We start from the raw sequence: 14,317 nt of genomic DNA, 5'->3' as shown, positions 1-14,317 counted from the left end.
CACTGTTTCTTTCTTTCTTACACTTACTACTCCACATAGTTTATATTACACTATAGTTATCTATGGTGATAGCTCCCTTCCTAGAGCAATTCCTCTTTCTAAACTCTTTTAGACAGAGGGAAGGTCAAAGGTTCTTCCTGAACTTTGTTTCTTAAAAATATTCAGCCTAAAATAGTCTACATGCCAAAGAGTTGCATTTTTTGGTTGCCAAGTTTTGCTCCCCTATAACATCATAAAATTAAGTCTTTTTTTTAAACTATTCTGTCAGTTTTTATCTTTTAGTTGATGTATCTGAACTATATTTCATAGAGTTACAGATAGTGTAGAACTTAACCCTTGTTAGAAAACAAAATTCAGGGGCGCCTGGGTGGCTCAGTGGGTTAAAGCCTCTGCCTTTAGCTCAGGTCATGATCTCAGGGTCCTGGGATCGAGTCCCACATCAGGATCTCTGCTCAGCAGGGAGCCTGCTTCCTCCTCTCTCTGCCTGCCTCTCTGCCTACTTCTGATCTGTCTCTGTCAAAGAAATAAATAAAATCTTTAAAAAAAAAAAAAAAAAAAAAAAGAAAACAAAATTCAGCTGAGTAAATTTGAAGATCTAATTGGCTTTATTCAACAATTCATGATTTAGGCAGCATTGCATCTAGCAAGTAGAAAGGATCTCTGAGAAGACTTTATAGACAGAAGACTTTTATAGGCAGAAGAAGACGGGGCTAGAAAGTTATTACTCTAACAAAGAATAGATTGTTACAGGCAATGTCACCTTACTCTGAGGGCGGTTGGGACTCTCTCAGGCATATTACCTCACTAGTGCTAACTTGTTAATTACACATTGACAGGTTAAAGGTCACGTTCTTGCTAGAGGCAGAAACTGCATTTAGCTTAGGTATTGTCAGTGTGCTGATGTGGGGTTAGCATAAGTGACTCCATTTGGGGCCCGTTGTCTCATTGTTAACAGCCTGACATTTCCTTTTGGGGTTTTTTGTTTTGTTTTATTTTGTTTTGTTTTTTTAGATTTTACTTATTTAAGAGAGAAGGAGTAAGTGAGAGAAAGTATGAGTAGGGGGAGGGTTAGAGGGAGAGGGATAAGCAGACTCCATGCTGAGCAGGGAATAACTTGGGGCTTGATCCCAGGACCCCAGGATCATGACCTGAGCCAAAGGCAGGTACCTAACTGACTGAGCCACCCAAGTACCCCTTCTCTATGTTTTCTCTTGCTGTTTTATTTGTCTTCCCTTCTATGCATTACTTGAACATTTTTTAGAATTTCATGTAGTTTTGGTGCATATATTTCTTTACTGAGTCTTCCTTATTTTTTGTTTGTTTTGGATGTGTTCATAAATGATCATTCAGTGATTTTTTTTAATGATTTCTTTTTTTTTAAAGATTTTATTTATTTATTTGACAGACAGAGATCACAAGTAGGCAGAGAGGCAGGCAGAGAGAGAGGGAGGAAGCAGGCTCCCTGCTGAGCAGAGAGTCCGATGCAGGGCTCCATCCCAGGACCCTGAGATCATGACCTGAGCTGAAGACAGAGGCTTTAACCCACTGAGCCACCCAGGTGCCTGCATTCAGTGATTTTTATGTTGACCACTTTAAAATCTTTGTCAGATAATTATAATATTCTTATCTCATTGTTGGCATCTATTGTCTTTTTTCATTTTAGTTTGACATCTTCTTGGTTCTTAGAATGACAAATGATTTTTTTTATTGAAACCAGGAAATTTTGTGTATTATATTGTGAATCTCATTTAAACATTATATTTTAACTGGCTTTTTTGACACTTAACTCAGAGGAAAGGGGTTCTACCTTGTTAGTGCTGGGTATAGCTGGAAGTTCAAGTTCCTTACTTAGCATCCACAGACCCACCGTGCTGTGGAAGACCTCTTTACTGTTGGACGGGTGCGATGATCTGAATGTTGAAGTCTGCCCAAAATTCATATGTTGAAATCCTAATGCCTGAAGTGATGGTATTAGGAGTGGAGCTGAAGTTGATGAGGTCATGAAGGCAGGGACCTAAGGAATTAATGACCTTGTAAAAGAGTCCCCAAGCGCCCTTGCCCTTCAACTATGTGAGGATACAATAAGAAATCAGAGACCTGGAAGAGGGTCCCTCTGATCTAGCTGGTACCCTGATCTGGAACTTCCAGCCTCCAGAATGTTGGAAATAAATTTCTGTTGTTTGTAAGGTGGATGGTTATAGCTGCCCAAACACACTGAGAGCAGAGAGGAGTTCTGGCTTCCCTTATAGTTTGCACTGACACTGGCGGGGTGATCTCATTCCTCATGGGTGAGGGTGAAAGCCCTAAGCCCTCACTGTACCTCCTCTGCTCCTCTGACACTACCAGCAGAATGCTTGCCATATTCATCTTGGTTATTTTAGATTCCCAGTCTGAGAATTCCAGGATCTCTGCCATATATGAGTCTGGTTCTGTTGCTTGCTCTGACTCTTCAGATCTGTTTTTTGTCTTTCAGCATACTCTGTAATTTCTTTTGTTGAAAGCCACACATGTTGTATTGGGTTAAAAAAAAAACTGAGGTCAGTACAGGTTTATTGTCAGGTGATAGGTTTATCTGATTAGAAGTAAGGCTGTGTTTACTGCTGGTTGTAGCTTTGTTGTCAGAGAACAAAATTCCCTCCAGTGTCCTCTTTTTTGTCTTGCCTGTTATCTTTGAATTTCCCTAGAGACTGCTCAGAGTCTGAGTCTTGTGGTTCTGTCAAAGCTATGATCCCCTGTTGTTCTACAAGAGCCCTGTAGATGTGGTGATAAGGTCTGCAGGAAGAGAAATAGTGTGTCGTTCTAGGACTAGTTCTAGGACAACTCATTTTCTTAAGGAAAATGAGTTGAGTGCTTCCCTTACCCCAGGTTGGTTAGATTTTGGTAAAATTGCAGTGGTTTAGGCTCTGATAATATATTTTACCTTGAGTATAGGCTTTATGAAGGAGAATCCAAGTTTGGGGTACATTTCAAAACTGGTACATTTCTCCTTCTGTTGCCAGAAGCAGGAGGAGATATCTTCACAGTGAGAATCTGGTAGGACTCATAGAGCTAAAATTCATGAGAGTGTGGGGCCCCCTTCAGTTTTTGATCCTCAAGTGTATATATCCTGACCTTTCAGCCAATTTGTGATTTATAAAGTGTAGTTATTAAAATTGGTTCTAACTGCAGGCTTCCACTCAAGTAAGCTGTGAGTCTCTGTATCTATTAATCCAGCTTTCAGGGTAGCAGTTTGCCCTATGACTTCAGTTATTTTATAAATCTTAGAGCAGTTGTTAGTTTTTCAGTTGAGCTTTTTTCTTATCATGAGGACAGAAGTGGCCACTGTGTCCTTCAGGGCACTAAACTTGATGTATCCCAATTTCAATTTCAACCAGTCAGTTGAAATATTTTCTTATTACCCTGTGATTTCTTTTTTGCTATGGTTATTTAGAAGTGTAATATTTAATTTATTAATAATTGAATATTTTATAGAATCCTGTTGTTTCTGATTTCATTTTAGTTTTATTCCAGTCAGAGGAATATACTCTATAAAATTTACAGATTTTTGAAATTTACTGAATCTTGCTTAATGGTCCTACATATGATCTGTCTTGGTGAATATTTTATTTCCCCTTTAAAACCGATATTCTGCAATTGTTGGGCATAGTGTCCTGTAAACCATCAGGTCAGGATGGCTGATGTTTTATTTAGATCTCCTAAGTTCTTACTAATTTTTTTCTTCAATTCTGTCAGCACTGAAAGAGGATATAAAAATCTTGAATTATGATTGATGGTTTGTTTCTTTTCGCTTTGAGTTCTCTCAGGTTTGCTTCATGGGTTTTGAAGCCCTGTTTTAGGGACATACACATTTATACTTGATATGTTTTTCTGATACATTTTTATTTTAATGAAATGTCTTTCTTTTTATCACTGGTAATACTCATTATCTTGGCCTCTTTTGTCTAATAGTAAAACAGCCACTCCAGCTTTCTCATACTGTTTATAAGGTGTTTCTTTTTCTATCCTTTTACTTCAAGACAACAAAGCTGGGCCTTGTTTTTTTTTTTTAAGTCCCTTCTCTGACAATCTCTGATTTTTAATTGGAAAACTTAGTACTTACCTTTAAAGGACTTCCTAACATGGTTGGGTGTCAGTCTATCTTATTTTATATATTTTTTGCTATTTTGTCCCTATTTTGTTCTTTGGTTTTTTGCTTTCTTGCCTTCTTTTTAATTAGTTGAATTATAATAATATTACATTGATTTCTCTGTTCCAATTTCTAGGGAGACAGTTCTCCAAGTCTTTCATGTTTCTACATATCTTGGGAACAAGGTGCTGACTGCCCTTAATACGTTCCTTACCATCTTTTCAAGGATGTTTGTATAGTGAATAACCTTGGAAGATACAGTGTCTCCCTCTAGAGCAAAGGGAAGGTATCCTCTGCCCATTACAGAGGATTTGGGTCCCCTCAGGTCAGATTTCCCCTGCTGTAATAAAGGCCACTGTGTGTTGATGTCATCCAGCCTTCGTCATGTAGTCCTGTGGAAACTGGGGCTCAGGAAATGGGTACGAAAATGCTGATACTGTGGCTGTTGCTCTTCCTGTGAATAATAAACTGTCCTTTACCTCTTAAGCCAGAGATGCTTGTCTTCCACCAGCTCTCATGATAGTATGGCAGGCTAACTTGTTAATTTTCAAGTAGAGTACATGTACTTAGGCCCCTCATGGTTCTTGACAGGATTCATTTCTTCTAAACTTCCTTCCTTTTTTGAAGATCTTAGTTGCTATTTGGCATCATGGCCCTTTTTCCTGAAGAACTTTTTTTCAGCATTTCTTTCATGCAGATATTTTGGCAGTTTTTCTCTCAGTTTTTGTTGTACTGAAATGTCTTTGCCATACATTTTGAAACCTGTTTTGGCAGGATAGAAAATTCTGCAACTTAAACATGTCATTCATTGTATTATCTTGTGACCTTCCCTACGTCTAATGAGAAGTTAGCCTTCGTTTGTACCATCTGTTCTCTGGATGTGTTTTGCCATTTTGCTTTTCTTTTTCTGTTTTCATTGTTTTTATTTTGCTTGGGATCTTTTCTGATTTGGGGCTCTGTAAATTGATGTCTTGCACATATTTGGGTGAGTTTTTGGGCCTTTATTTCCTATCCTGTTCTCTCTCTTTTCTTCTGTGATTCCAAATAAATCTGTTTTACCACTTGATGTTTCCCATCAGGTCCCTGAGCTTCTACATTTTTCCTCATTCTTTTTCCCCCTCCTCCTTCAGACTGAAGATCTGTGTTTATGTTCAGTGACTCTACTTGCTGTTTCCTTTCTGCTGCTAAGCCCACTTAGTGAATTTTTCATTTCAGGTTTAGAATTTTCATTTGGCTGTTTTTTATGGTAACTGTTTCAGTGCTGAAATGCCACATTTGTTCCTTCACTAGCTACATATCATCTTTTAAGTTTTTGAATATATTTTTAATAGCTGTTTTAGAGTTCTTGTTTGCTAATTGTATCATCTGAAATTTCAGTGTTGGTTTCTGTTCACTACTTTTTTTTTATGTATGGGCACATTTTCTTGTTCTTTTTATGTTTTAGGAATTTTGATACATTCTTAAAACTCTGGATTTCTTTTATATTCTTCTAAAGAGTCCATTTTGTTCTAGGAGGAGTTAACTTTGGCTGGATTCACACTCCAAAGTCAGGCTCCTCTGTGTTGGTTTGCAGCTGAAATTTCCACTCAGCCTTTAGCTGATGTCTTATGGGGGGGTTGGGGTGAGGGGTGAGCAGGACTTTGTTGTCATGCTCTGGGATTGCATAATTTATTGGTCAGCCAAGTTTGGTGGCTGATTTTGTATGCAAACTTGGAGGCTTATGGTTTCTGTAGAGCCTCCTTTTCCTACCTAAGTTTCTGAATATTCTGTCAACCTGAATTCTGTATCTGCCATCTCAACCAAATAAATGTGCTGTTCTTTGCCACTTTTATAGGCAAAAAAGCTGCAAATTTGCAAATCTCACTCATTGCTGTTTGTCTTTTAACAACAGACTTCCTACTGATTTTTACCTGCAGTTTGATTCCTTTCCAGAGATTTCAAGTACTGGGTTTAAATAATATTTTCCCAGACTCTGTAGTTGTTCAGGAGAGTTAATGTGACCAGTTCTCTGCCATTACTCAATTTCCTTTTTATAATAATCTTTTAAAATTAGGCATCTAAGCCCTAAGTAGAATACTCTGTAGCTGAGTAACATAAATTTCATTCTGTAAGCAGAAAGTATCATTCAGAAATGTTTTACTTATATTTAAAACTTGAAAATTCCCTTAATTTTTTTTTTAAAAAGAATGGGTATAACATAAATCTGAGAAGCTCATATTTTGAAAATATATGCTTGAAAGAATAGAAGTACCAATTATTTATCAAAAAGTTTATATATCAGGTTCAGGGTATATTTTGACTACTTTTTCCTATTATAATTTTAGGATGCCTTTTTGAAAATTGTTCGAAATGAGGGCATTAAATCCCTGTGGAGTGGCCTTCCCCCTACCTTGTAAGTTGCGATTTAGTATTTTCTCACTAAATAATGGTTGCTGTTTTGTTTTGCCTTATAATTGGCAGAGTCGGATAAAATTGTACATTTGTAATATTGGGGCTTTTTCATTTTCTGAAGCATTGTTTTTTGAGTCCCACAACCACCCACACATTTGATGATTTGTTTGAAAGACTCAGAGGACCTAAAGAAGGTTATACTCATGTACAAAGCAGAATCAGGAAGGGCAAAGACACAACAATAGCTGACCAGGCAGGCATAAGACTTCCAGAGCCTTCCCTGGGGATATCCCATAGGACAGGCTTATTCTTCCAGCAGTGAATTAAAGTGACATATGCAAAGTGTTTCTACCTGAAAACGTGTTTGAATGACAGCGTCTGGGGCTTATATTGGGGATTGATGGCAGGCAAGTTCTTTCTTTGTAATCACGATTACCAAAACCCAGACCCCCAGAAAGAAAGCAAATGTTTGCCAAAAGCCACATCGTTTGTACAAAACAACCTAGACAAGTTGATTTTGTGCTCCAGACATATCGAAAATACCTTATTATAGGGAATATCCCAAGGGCTGCATTCCTTGGAATTGACCAAAGGTAAAACATGCAAAAGGCGCTCCTGAATATGAAGAAGACGAGCAACTAGGCCTGCTGTGGTCAGTCTTTGGTGCACAAGCATAATTTTTTTTTTCATTTTCAGCAATTAAGAACTTGGTGTTATTTGGCTTTTATAATAAAAGATAGTGTGATATGCATACTTTCCCTTTTCTGGATAATCTTTTTTTTTTTTTTTTAAAGATTTTATTTATTTATTTGTCAGAGAGAGAGAGGGAGAGAGAGCACGCATAGGCAGACAGAATGTCAGGCAGAGGCAGAGGGAGAAGCAGGCTCCCCGCCGAGCAAGGAGCCCGATGCGGGACTCGATCCCAGGACGCTGGGATCATGACCTGAGCCGAAGGCAGCTGCTTAACCAACTGAGCCACTCAGGCGTCCCCCTTTTCTGGATAATCTTAATTCTCTACTAACTAGCTATTGTTTGAGTTAATATGATAAACTAGTAAGGCTAAATGTAAAAATCCCAAGTAATACATTTTTTTTCCTTCATTTCTTTTTAATGTATCTTTTTTTGTGGAGTAAATTAGTCACTTTCAGGCATACTTTCTTTTTTTCTTTCATCCATTTTATTTAAAATTTTTCTTATTTGACAGAGAGAGAGAGAGAGGGAACATGAGCAAGGGGGAGTGGGAGAGGGAGAAGCAGGCTTCCCGCTGAGCCGGGAGCCTCTCACAGGGTTCCATTTCAGGACCCTGGGATCATGACATGAGCTGAAGGCAGATGCTTAATGACTGAGCCACCCAGGTGCCCCTGATGGATACATTTTAAAAAGTGCCTAAGGTTATAAAGTTAGTGGCTGATCCCAGACCAGCAGTCTGTTCTATTTCTAAATTCTCATTATCAAACTTCACTATGGAACATTAGACATTTCAATGTATGGTCTGTGAATGTCCCTTAGACCATAAATGTAAACTGGTTTCTTGTTATGTTAATACATGTAACATGAGAGTACCTGCAACTTTGTGTTTGATTTTATTAACCCTTTTGAGAGGCGCCTGGGTGGCTCAGTGGGTTAAAGCCTCTGCCTTGGGCTCAGGTCATGATCCCAAGGTCCTGGGATTGAGCCCCGCATTGGGCTCTTTGCTCAACGGAGATCCTGCTTCTTCCTCTCTCTGCCTGCCTCTCTGCCTACTTGTGATCTCTGTCTGTCAAGTAAATAAAATCTTTTAAAAAAATAATAATTCCCTTTTGATAATTTCATTTGCAAGAATATGTCATTGGAATTTCTTCAAAGCTACATATATATAGTTCTGCAACATTAATTGTAATTTATTTCTAGATCCAAGCAGGTATGATACTGTTCCGTAGTTCAAAAATATTTTACGAATGTTCTTGTTTTTTTTACTTCAGGGATTTTCATGTTACAGTGAATATAATTGGGAAGGAAGATTCTTGGGAGACCAGAAACAATAGAACAAATCAAGGAGGTAGAGGAGTGTCCTCTTTAGTCGTTTCCTATTTATGACCTGAGCAAGTGCTCTGTGACTTATCTTCACAACTAAAATCTAAACTTCTGTAGGGCAGATACCTATTGTACATCTTTTTGTTGCCTGCTAAGTTAAACACTAATAATTTTAAGATAAAAGAAAAATCAATCTCGGCCGGTTCATTACGGCTTTCAGCTTATATATAAGGATTTTAGCTTATATTTAGTAATAATATATTTAAGCCGTGTGACAGTTTTGTATAAATCTTTTTGTTGGTGTGTTTCCAACAGAGTTATGGCAGTTCCTGCCACAGTTATTTATTTTACCTGCTATGATCAATTATCTGCTCTTCTGAGATCAAAATTAGGAGAAAATGAAAGTCATATACCAATTATTGCTGGAATTGTTGCCAGATGTAAGTAATAAACTTACTATATTTTCATTTTGATTTCTGTTTAAAGCTTCTTTTAAAATTTTGACAGTCACAGATAATTTTGTATAAAATGCAGAGTATTGTAGTTTGTACTAATTTGTTAATATCTATACTCTAGAAGTCATATAGTATGTAGTGATTGCCATCAGAATAAGATGTGATCAACCCATCCCTGTTGAATCCTGGACAGAGAGTTTAGACTTTAGATTCTAGATTTTAGAATGACATCAGATGTCAAGTTGATGTCATATTGATGCCCAAGTCCTGAATCATTTTCCTTTATAGACTCTGGGATTCAGAGTTTAATCAGAAGGAGATTTAACCTGTGCAGAAAGATACCTTCCTCTGTGCTGCGGGAGTAGTAGTTTAATTGATGTGTAATATTTCTGGAACCGCTCATGAAAGAGTTGAAACCAAGGATACCTGGTTGGCTCAGTGGAGAACATGACTCTTGATTTTGGGGTTGTGAGTTTGAGCCCCATGTTGGGTGTAGAGATTACTAAAATAAAAAATAAGATCTTAAAAAAGAGTTGAGACTAGAGAGGGAGTTATATGAAAACAGGCTTTTTTTTTTTTTTTTAAGATTTTATTTGTTTATTTGACAGAGAGAGAGATCACAAGTAGGCAGAGAGGCAGGCAAGAGAGGGAGAGGGGGAAGCAGACTCCCCGCTGAGCAGAGAGCCTGATGTGGGCCTCCATCCCAGGGCCCCGGGATCATGACCTGAGCCGAAGGCAGAGGTTTAACCCACTGAGCCACCCAGGCGCCCCTGAAAACAGGCTTTTAAGAAATATCTTTATCAAGGAAAAAAAATGTGCACCAACATGTTGGCATCATTAGATATTTGATTTTAAAGTTTGCAGACATTTCAGAATGAAAGTTATTTATATAAAATGCATGAAATATTTTTGCATGTGTGTTTGTGTAGTACATGGCTTTGTTTTTGTTTTCTTATATTTGCTTATTTGTATTAGTTGGTGCAGTAACTGTGATAAGTCCATTAGAATTGATTAGAACCAAGATGCAATCTAAGAAGTTTTCTTACAAAGAATTGCATCAATTTGTCAGCAAGAAGGTGTCTGAAGATGGTTGGATTTCCCTTTGGAGGGGCTGGGCTCCTACTGTTCTTAGAGATGTACCATTCTCAGGTAGGATTTATCTTAGTATCTGTTAAATTTTAGGTGGTGGTGTCTTATGCATATATCACTTCTATTTTTTTTTTATTTGTTTACTTCAATTAGCCAACATATTATACATCATTAGTTGATATAGTGTTCAATGGTTCATTATATATATCACTTTTAAATTAAGTAAATTTCAAGTCCTTTTAGGCTAAAGGTAAGTTATCTTCTTCAGTGACCACCAACTCCTAGTTCAATGTTGGGCTCTCAGATCATTATGTGTCTTTTTTTTTTTTTTTTTTGCAATAGTTTTATTTATATAAACTATTTTTGTTTTAATATTTCAATTGGATATATTTAATGTGAAGTATACATGATTAATTCTTCTCCACTAATATTAGCTTACCTATAATGCTGTATAAGATATAATACAAATATTCTAATTACAATGTATTAATACACTAATACACTAATTTTGAGTTTTATAAGCAAATGTTTGTTGCATGATAGAGAACACTTTTTCCTTGCTTTCACTAAGTACCCAATAGGTTTCTTAATTTTAAAAATTTTATAATAATGTTATGGGATAGGAAATATTTCTGTTACCAATTTGTTATAAGAGCCACAGAGAGGTTAATTTGTTTGATCAATGTCACAGAGCTAAAAACTTCTTCAGTAACAGTATGGGTGCATTTCCAAGTTCAATTATTCCATTATCCCACTCTTCATTTATTTCAATAAGAAGTTTCACTTTACAAAATACAGTATGCTGATGGAATCCTATCAAATCCATGGATTTGTAATTTAAAATTATTACAAACTTGTACATGACTGCAGGGAACTCATTTGATGAATATTAAACTATTTATGTACTAGATACTTTATACTTTGGAAATTTGAAAAATAAAGTATAAGACTACCTGGCTATTTCTTTTTCCAGGAGAAAATCTTCTCTAAATCATCTGTTCAGTAGAATCCGCATATACAATTTACAGATTTTCTGTATTTTATTAAATTGAACTAGCCGGAAATTAAAATTTTAAATTATTATAAAATAAACCTAGGATTAACCATCATGAGTCTTTATTGGACGAGTAGTTTCTAATTCAAGCCTGACTTTCTGTTTTCCTTCTGTTTCATTTTTTTTTTTAAAGATACTATTATATTCACATTAGCTAAAACAGACTACCTTTAACATTACCCTAAGTGCAATAATTACTAAGGTAAGTGAACTACTACAAATCAAAATATAAAATATGTTTAAGAGCACATGTGAATTATGTTGACTTCTACTTAAATACTATTATAAATCAGATAGGAGATTGTGCTAATTATTGAATTGTGGAGAGGGAGAAAATCATGAAAAAGAAGTGCAAAACTAACAAATAGCTTATAAAATGTGCATGCTTCAAAGTTCCTCCTTCTTTTTCCCTGCAATTAATCCTTTTCTTGTGCTCTCTTCACATCTCTATGCATCTATGCATCTTGCCCTTTCCGTTAGTATTTCTCTTCAGCCTTTTGTGTTTAGGTATACGATTTAAAAACACAGATTCCTAGGCCAATTATTTGTCTTTATTTTAATTATTTGGTGTTTGATAATAAGAAATAATGTAGTATACATTATGAAGTATTCTAATAAAATGAACACTTGTGAAGTCACCATTCAGTCTCTGAACTAGAACACTGTAGTTTTTTAAATCATGAAACCACATATATTCACCTCCACTGTCACAGCTCCAATGGTAACCACTATACTGGATTATATTATTCATTTGATTTTTAAAAAATAGTTTTACCACATATGTTATTGCCAAACAATATGTTACTTAGTTTTGCCTATTTTTGAGCTTTAAAAAATGCTTATTTTACTAAAAAATCTTAAGACTCGTTTTTATTTTTATGTGAAACTTTTTTGTTTTCATTTTCACTCTTGTTTATTAGTAAACAAGTAAGTGCTATTTTGAATATATTTAACAGATTCTTGGTGGACACATACAAGGATTTCTCTAGTATTCGATTTGCTAGTTCATATAAGTATTTACATTTTAATTATTACATGTCAGGTTCTTTTCTAAAGTGATTGTATAGATCAGTACATCTACCAGCTTCCTGTTCCTTCATTTCATACCCTCATCAGTACTTTTAGTGTCAAAGTTCTTAAGTTTTGTTTCTGTAGTAATTTAAAGTGGTATCTCACTTTAACTTATATTTATTAATGAGGTTGAGCACTGTTTCTTTGGCCATTCATTTATCCATAAATGATTTGCACTTACGAACTGAGATAAATATTCAGCTTTATTCCCCCCTCATATGGCTAGATGGTTATCCCAGCATCATTTATTGATACACTATACTTGCTCCGGCGATTTGCACTGTCACCTGTCACATCAGAGCTTCATGTGTGCATGTATCTGTTCCCTGTATCAGCACGGGCTCTGATACTGCAGTGTTGTCTAAATTACTAGTGCATTATTAAAAATCTTGGTACCTTATTTTTCCTCTTAGGAATGTCATCTCTCTCTATTATAGAATTCTTCTTTAAAGTGTGTTAGTAGAATTTTAAATTTTTCTCCATAAATATTACATATAACCCCTTTTTTAAGATTTATTTATAGTTTTACCCACTTCCAACTTTGGTAGCTATTTTAAAAGCTCTATTAAAATAAAAATTCCAAATCTTAGGCAGTGTTAAAATTAATTTGCCTGTGTTAGATTATATATAATATTCAGCTACTTTTAAGACTATTATTTCACTTTGCCTATCTTTTGGATTTTCTATATAGACATACATATGTAAATTGTAACTGTTCTGTCTCTTCATTTTTAATCAACAGAGCTTTTTTTTTTTTCTAACTATGCTTTCTATGACAGTTTTGAATAATACAAATGATGTTGCATCCCTATCATTTTTCTCATTCTACGAGACCAGTGCTCTAACTCCTGAGCTACGGAGCCCCGCTCATTTTTCTCATTCTAAAGGAAATAATTCTGTTGTTTCACCATCAGTTACTTTTGTTAAGTGTTCTTGATGTATATTCTTTTTCTAGTTAAAGAAATTTCCTTCTCCCGAAGGGTCTCTTAAGGAATCTGTCCCACAGCTTCCCCCTGTATAAAGGATTCCATTGGCAGTTGGGGACCCTCAGAAAATGTACAAATAAAATCCAACCCCCATTTGAGAAGCAGAGAAAGAAAAGTCAGATAAGCTTTTGATTTTTATATTGTTTGCATCCTCTTGCTCTCAATAAACAAATTCCTTTTTAAAAAATAAATAAATAAATAAATAAATTTCCTTTTATCCCAAGGTTTCCAAGAAATTGCTTTGCTTTAAAAGTGAAAATGGGTTGAATTTTATGAAATGCTTTTCCATCAGTTTTAGATGATCCAATAGTTCTTTTAATGTGGTGTTTGGCATTTTTTTTTTTCAAAGATTGTATTTATTTATTTGACAGACAGAGATCACAAGTAGGCAGAGAGGCAGGCAAAGAGAGAGAGAAGGGGAAGCAGGCTCCCCGCTGAGCAGAGAGCCTGATGTGGGGCTTGATCCCAGGACCCTAGGATCATGACCTGAGCTAAAGGCAGAGGCTTTAACCCACTGAGCCACCCAGGTGCCCTGGTGTTTGGCATTTAAAGGGTTTGTTACATTTACTACCTTTGCATTCCTCTTTTGATAACCCAATTTAGTCATAGTATACAATCTTCTATGAAATACTTCTGGGTTTGGTTCCCTTTTTTTTTTTTTTTTAAGAATTTTTATGCCTGTGTTAATGAATGAGATTGAACTGTAGTTGCCCTTTCTCCTACTGTCCTTGTCAGGTTTTGGAATTAAAGTCCTACTTTACTGTTGTATAGAGGGGTTTTTTGTTTATAAGACTGCTAGAGTATTTCTGAAAACTTGGTTCCCTTTTGCTTTCTTTTTTTCAATCTCACCTAGTATGTGTGTCCAAGCAGAAAGTAGGGTGTATCAGGGTTAGACTTTCCCTTTTTGTTTACTATTTAGCCTTATATATTTAAAGTCCACATTTCATTTCTAAATTATGTGTCATTTCATTTTCTGTTTTTATAGCAATGTACTGGTATAACTATGAAGTTTTAAAGAAGTGGTTCTGTGCAAAATCTGGTTTATATGAACCAACATTTATGATCAACTTTACTTCAGGGGCATTGTCTGGCTCTGTAAGTTGATATTCTTTTCTTGTTAATATTCCAGAAT

At 35.8% G+C, this 14,317-nt stretch overlaps 1 protein-coding gene across 4 annotated transcripts in view; it reads left to right on the top strand.

The window, feature by feature from the left end:
* SLC25A40 (solute carrier family 25 member 40) overlaps window positions 1-14,317 on the top strand; it is a 54,494-nt gene that overhangs the window by 31,082 nt on the left and 9,095 nt on the right. For 2 of the 4 annotated variants that reach the window (XM_047694687.1, XM_047694688.1), the window contains 4 exons: window positions 6,451-6,518; window positions 8,846-8,970; window positions 9,961-10,134; window positions 14,171-14,280. In XM_047694687.1, coding sequence (XP_047550643.1) covers window positions 6,451-6,518; window positions 8,846-8,970; window positions 9,961-10,134; window positions 14,171-14,280 — 477 coding nt within the window. The remainder of the gene's footprint in view (window positions 1-6,450; window positions 6,519-8,845; window positions 8,971-9,960; window positions 10,135-14,170; window positions 14,281-14,317) is intronic. The other 2 variants (XM_047694689.1, XM_047694690.1) reach the window with 2 other exon arrangements.

This window comes from Lutra lutra, chromosome 11 (genome assembly GCF_902655055.1).
Source record: "Lutra lutra chromosome 11, mLutLut1.2, whole genome shotgun sequence".
NCBI classification, from domain to species: domain Eukaryota; kingdom Metazoa; phylum Chordata; class Mammalia; order Carnivora; family Mustelidae; genus Lutra; species Lutra lutra.
Note: the sequence above shows the minus strand (reverse complement) of the source record. Positions and strands in the feature narration are given on the sequence as shown.